Source organism: Chionomys nivalis, chromosome 25 (genome assembly GCF_950005125.1).
Source record: "Chionomys nivalis chromosome 25, mChiNiv1.1, whole genome shotgun sequence".
NCBI lineage: Eukaryota > Metazoa > Chordata > Mammalia > Rodentia > Cricetidae > Chionomys > Chionomys nivalis.
In genome coordinates, this window is record NC_080110.1 from 30,894,954 (window position 1) to 30,900,377 (window position 5,424).

The following is a 5,424-nucleotide window of genomic DNA, read 5'->3' on the forward strand; positions in this document are numbered from 1 at the left end:
ATGGAAAATATATTCTGTAAAAAATATCAAAGTGGGGTTGAGGATCTACGAGGGGTTAACGCATTAGCTCCAAGGAACTGCAGAAACTCAGATTGGCCCATGAAACAAATAATAGAGGATCAGCATGTGACAATTTACTAAGAAAAAGGGCCCCAAATTGGGTCATGAGAAGGGGTGTCTAGTTGGAGAGAGGAGTGAGCCCCCATTGGTAACTATAGGAATAGAATTTTGAAGAGCCAGTGTTTTCAGGAGGGTGTTTCAATGCAGGAGACTCAAACATACCAAATGGAACTTGGATGACCCATGAAGATTCAAATGGAGGCTATGGTGTGGTACCTGGTAGAGGAGGTTGCATGGGATAAGGCATTTCAGAGGGTGGATATGGTAATCACTGCTTCCTGGAACTTGGAGACCTAGCACGAGGTTATCTAAGCCATGAGGACCAAGGTGGGCCAGCTGCATCTGAGATATCCTGACTGGGGCATGCCACTTGATTGGAATGGGTCAGCATGTAGATGTCTATGACAAGGATGCCCAGTGTCTGGGGATCCTGTTGCTGGAGGCCATGTCCTCTAGGCCCAGAAGAAATAGACGATGGGGCATGTGTCAGGGTATCTCTCTTGAGGGGTTCCTAGGAGGCAGCTGTGATGGTGAGTAGTGGGGAGGAGACATCCTTGGTGAAGAAAGCTCAGATCTTAATGATGATACTACAGGTTTGGGAGCAGAACACGCATCTTCAAACAGCTGATGAAGTTGATGAGCCTGGGAGAATGGATGCTAGACTCCCAGAAGCCATCCAGCTGCTAAACTGATATACACCCTTAGAGTTCTTGAAGGTGTAAGGCAGAGTGGTGGGGCGGTCATGGAGGTATTGCTTACTCATGGCCTCAACTACCATATCCAAAGCGCCAGATAAAATTAAAACAGGTGTAACCTCTGATGTTGCCTGTGTCAGGATCCCCCATGATTGCAGGGGTTCATATGATGATCCAAAAGGCACTTGAAGTGTCAAAAAGTAACTCTTCATCACTTCAGATTCAGTTCATTGGGTTCAGATTCTCAATGAAGATGTTGGCCTACTCATTCGTGGTTTGGTTCTTTGTTTTGCTTTGTTTGCTTTGAGATGAATATCTGTATTGGCTTCCCATAGAGTTTAAACCTGGTCATAATCTTAATGGCATAGTTGGCCTCTTCCTTACTCAAGAATTCAACAGAGCCAAACCTTGATACCATCTGGAGAGCATGCCAAGAGCCACGATAAAAAGGCACCCACCATCCCTAAGCAGCAGCCGTGTCCCAGATTCTTAAGGCAGTGAAGATTTTGAACAGACGTGTTAGTAAGCAAGTTTTTGGTAGACTGTTTTGGCCATTTCCCCCCCTGATTTGCTCATAGAGGGAGTTCTGAAGGCTTTATAAATGAGATCAGAATATGAGCCTCTGAGTGCCATTTGAATTGGAAGCAAGATTTTAGGCCACAAGACTGAGTTCACCAATCCCATCACGTCTGACTTGTAGTCGTCAGCATCTCTCAGAACTAGGAGCATTTCTGGAACAATCCCTTGGTGGTGTTAATAGCTGCTGTCTGGCCTTGGGCATTTCATTTATCTTTTGCTTTTTCAATTATATTATTTTAATATCTTTTCAGGATAAAAAAAAAACCCACTACCCTAAAAGGGCAATCTTTACTAACTTTTTGAAATCTTACATTTTTCACCAACTAGTCATTAATCTGCAGTGATTTTCAACCAAGAGAGTAAGAAAAAAAATGCAGTTTATATTTACCCATAAATAAGGTGAAAAGGAGGATATTAGGATGTTTAGTAAATATGATGTTGTTTAGAAAGTTCTGGTTAAGGCTGAGAAGGGCTGGGAACCAAGCTGTAGACACGGAGGAAAATGCTACCACATGAAGCCGCTTTCCCTATCCTGGAGAATCATATGTGCTATAACCCAGGTTCCCATTTATTCTTCCACAATGCACTCCCTTTTCAGGTTGGGATGCTAATCAGGCATGGCTGGCAATGTGTGTCTAGCAGCTTTAAGGTCCGTTGAGAGATGAAAACAAACCTGTGTTTCAAAATTTAAAAATAGCATTAAAAACACTATAAGATAAATGTCGATAAATGGTTAAATATCTATTAACATAATATTAACTTCATCACTTGTTAAAATTAGTTTTCATAAAAGGTCATGATGTTTGGAAACAATCGTCATTTAAATTTTTTTAAAAGAAATTCTTGAGTAGGCAAGATGATTATCATAAAAGTAACCAATCTTAAGTACAGTGATATCCCTAGCCAAAGAATTTTAGGAGCAAAATTACACACACGAAAAGAAGCCTCTACTAACTTTAAACAAACAAAAATCAAGTTTAGGTGTAATTTGAGTATATTTCAGTACATCAGCTAGTAACTAGTAAAACAGAACCAATTTGATACAATAGCATGGATCAAATGCTCTTTTTTTGCATAACAGAACATTTAATTGCACATTTAATTGGCATCAGCCATCAGACACTGTGATCATATTGGCCACTTCCACTGGTTGGCAGGAGGCTCTTCCACCAGTGGTTCCCATGGCTTCCACTGCAGCATCTTCCTTGCCAGACTTAGTTCATTTTCAGCCTGAAGAATCACCTCTTCTACTTCACCACCCTGAAGCAAGTTTTCTAATTTTTTAACATCTGGTTCTGCCTTGACCATATCTAGCTTCTCACTGGTGATCTGTTCTGTGTATTTTCTATAGGCTGCATGTTTAGGGAACTGCTTCAGAATATCAAGAATCTTTGTATACAATATTGTTAGCCTCTCGTGTGGAGTGTCGCACACTGCCAATCCCACCAGGCCGGTGGTCTTCTTCAACGCACGCGCCATGACAGCACCCGGCGTCCGGAGCGAGCGGCCCTCAGATCAAATGCTCTTTACGTGACAAATAGCCTAAGCTCCCATCCGTTATGGAGGCACCGTTAATTTCTCTTTCCCCCTCAACTTCCTATCTAATCAATTACTAGCTCAATATTTTACCTACAGTGTTAAATGATCTTGCCTCCTCTTCTCTGCATTAATACCCACCCCTCGTCTCATTAGGAGCTCTCTATTTCAGCTGAATTAGTTCAAAAGTCTCCCCTGTAGCTTTGGTGCCTGTTTTCAGGAACTCACTCTGTAGACCAGGCTGGCCTTGAACTCACAGAGATCTGCCTGCCTCTGCCTCCCCAAGTGCTAGGATTAAAGGCGTGCGCCACCACCGCCCAACATGACACAGTGATCCTTTAAACACTAAACTGTTAGGTGGCTCTTCATACAACCATGATGAAGAACTAAATACTAAACATAGCAAGCCAGTTTCAAGCATTTTACAACCAGCCACCTCGCAGAGACTTCCTCTTTATGCTCCAGGTAGAGGAAATAAACACAGAGCCACCAACCTCAGGGACTAGAAGCAAGGATCTAAGGATTGTTCAGGACGGGTGCCTGATGCGCAGGGAGACACAGGGATTAGAGTGAGACCTAATTAAATCGAGTTTACCATCAAAGGGAGGGGGTGAGACTCTCCTGAGAGGAAAAGGAAGAAGCAAATGCTTAGCTAGTGAGAGGCTCTCCTGAGCCTGCCTGCATACCTACTACAAACCTGTGAAGCTCATGTATGAACATGTCCAGACAAGATGCTCAGGGCAACACTAGTGAACATACAATCAGAACATGGAATTTCCCCTTTGAAGCCAATGTTTTTACTACTTAACACCAGCCTTGTTTTGTCCTTGACTATTCCTAGTCTACCAAAAAAACTCAAGATGCTAAGAACCTACCCAATAAAGGACCGGTAAATAGAATCCCAAAGTGAAACACAGACTTGCTAAAGGTCCTTGCTCATCCTGAGAATTGAGACAGCTCTTGCAAAGGCTCGCTGCCTCTTCCCACACATACCCATGTGTGTAGCATTACAGAGCATTGATGACATCTTAAGATGCAGCTACCTTGGAAAAACCAGATCCACGTGAGCATTCTTGCGGCATGACTGCTATGGAGAAGACTCTCTCTGGAGTTCAGTGCTGTCTTTCTCTGAATACAATGGCACTATTTCCAGGCCTTTAAAATGCGCCTGGGTGTGATGCTCTGTCTGGTTTTACTAGCGTACAGATGTAAATATTTTAAAGTGTTCACTGGAGCAAGGAAGGTAACCGCTTGGAACCTTGCCGGCAGCTGCTCACCACCAGCCAAGACATCTCTCATGCCAAAAATCTCCTTGTGTCAGTGAATGGGACGATGAGGGGCCAGGTGAAGACCACATGCGTGAGAGGTGGCCCGTCAGATTCCATCACAATTCCTTGGAAGCTCATCCACAATTCCATTTTCCTCTGCTGCTTTCCTGATGTGTGGTTGAGAAAGATCTGTTTAAAGATGTAGCAAAGACTCATGGCGTGTTTGGGTCAGCTCTTTGATGAGAACAAATGGCTTCAAACTGCCTTCCCAGAATTCCCCACACCTGAAGTTTTTAAGTTAACAACTAAGAATATTTATTTGTACAAGCTCTTACGGTGTGTCTATGAGAAGTTTTCCAGACAGACATTTTAATTATATTCGATTTGTAAATAAACCAAAACTCATAAAGAAAATATCTCACTTTAGATTAAACACAGAGAATGGGGGGTGGGGGGTGGGATGGCCACCCAGGAAGTGAGGGTAGGCACTTAGCTGGATGAAAGAAAGTCATTGTAAGGCTGCACTTGAACTCTGTTCCTGGATCTTTTCTTTCCCACCTAAACCAGGAGCTGACAGAGATTTTGACTCAGCAGAGATGATGCCCAGTGTCTGGACCGCTCTAGGATGGGTAGGAGTTGAAGTGAAGCTATGGTGTTTTCATGAGAGTACATGCCTGTGCAAGGGACAGGGACAGGATTCTATGGAACAAGCAGTTTTATTCCTAGCCTGTGACCTTGCCCCAAATTCCTAACCTCTTAGATCTTAGTATTTTTGCATATACATAATTCCTTTCATCTGTGTTGCTGTAAGGAGTGAGGCATGTATATTAGATTAATAAGGCTGCCATCGTAAATGAACATAAATGAAGTGGTTTCAAACAAGAGAAACTTCTGAACTTTCTTCTGAAATCAAGGGCTCCCAAGGCTCCCATAGTGTTTGTGGTTTAACTCGTATTTTAAATAATACAAACAAAAGACACATAGGTACCAAATATGAAGAACACTGGTTTGTTTTTTTTTTGTGGCCAATATAAGTTTTCCCAAAGGAATGATTGTTAATAGGTAAGTCAGTAAAACTCATGAAGTCATCACTTCCTTGATGATTAAATAATCAAGCAGGTGGATTCTCCATTTTCTGTCATGCGACTTTCCCTGGAGAGATATGAACGTATGATAGTATGCTTTATGACAGAGCAAAATAAATGATTCCACCCAACCTCAGCCTA

General features: G+C 42.5%; 1 protein-coding gene across 1 annotated transcript; it reads right to left on the reverse strand.

Moving 5' to 3' along the window:
- Positions 1-2,471: 2,471 nt before the first annotated feature.
- Positions 2,472-2,900, reverse strand: LOC130866605 (NADH dehydrogenase [ubiquinone] 1 alpha subcomplex subunit 5-like). Its single transcript, XM_057758180.1, has one exon. It carries the CDS (start codon positions 2,871-2,873, stop codon positions 2,523-2,525), a length of 351 nt encoding a protein of 116 aa, XP_057614163.1. The 5' UTR covers positions 2,874-2,900; the 3' UTR covers positions 2,472-2,522.
- Positions 2,901-5,424: the final 2,524 nt, after the last annotated feature.

Bases quoted from the DNA above. Each gene is read 5' to 3' on its own strand.
- LOC130866605 (XM_057758180.1), bottom strand. From the start codon at position 2,873: ATGGCGCGTGCGTTGAAGAAGACCACCGGCCTGGTGGGATTGGCAGTG.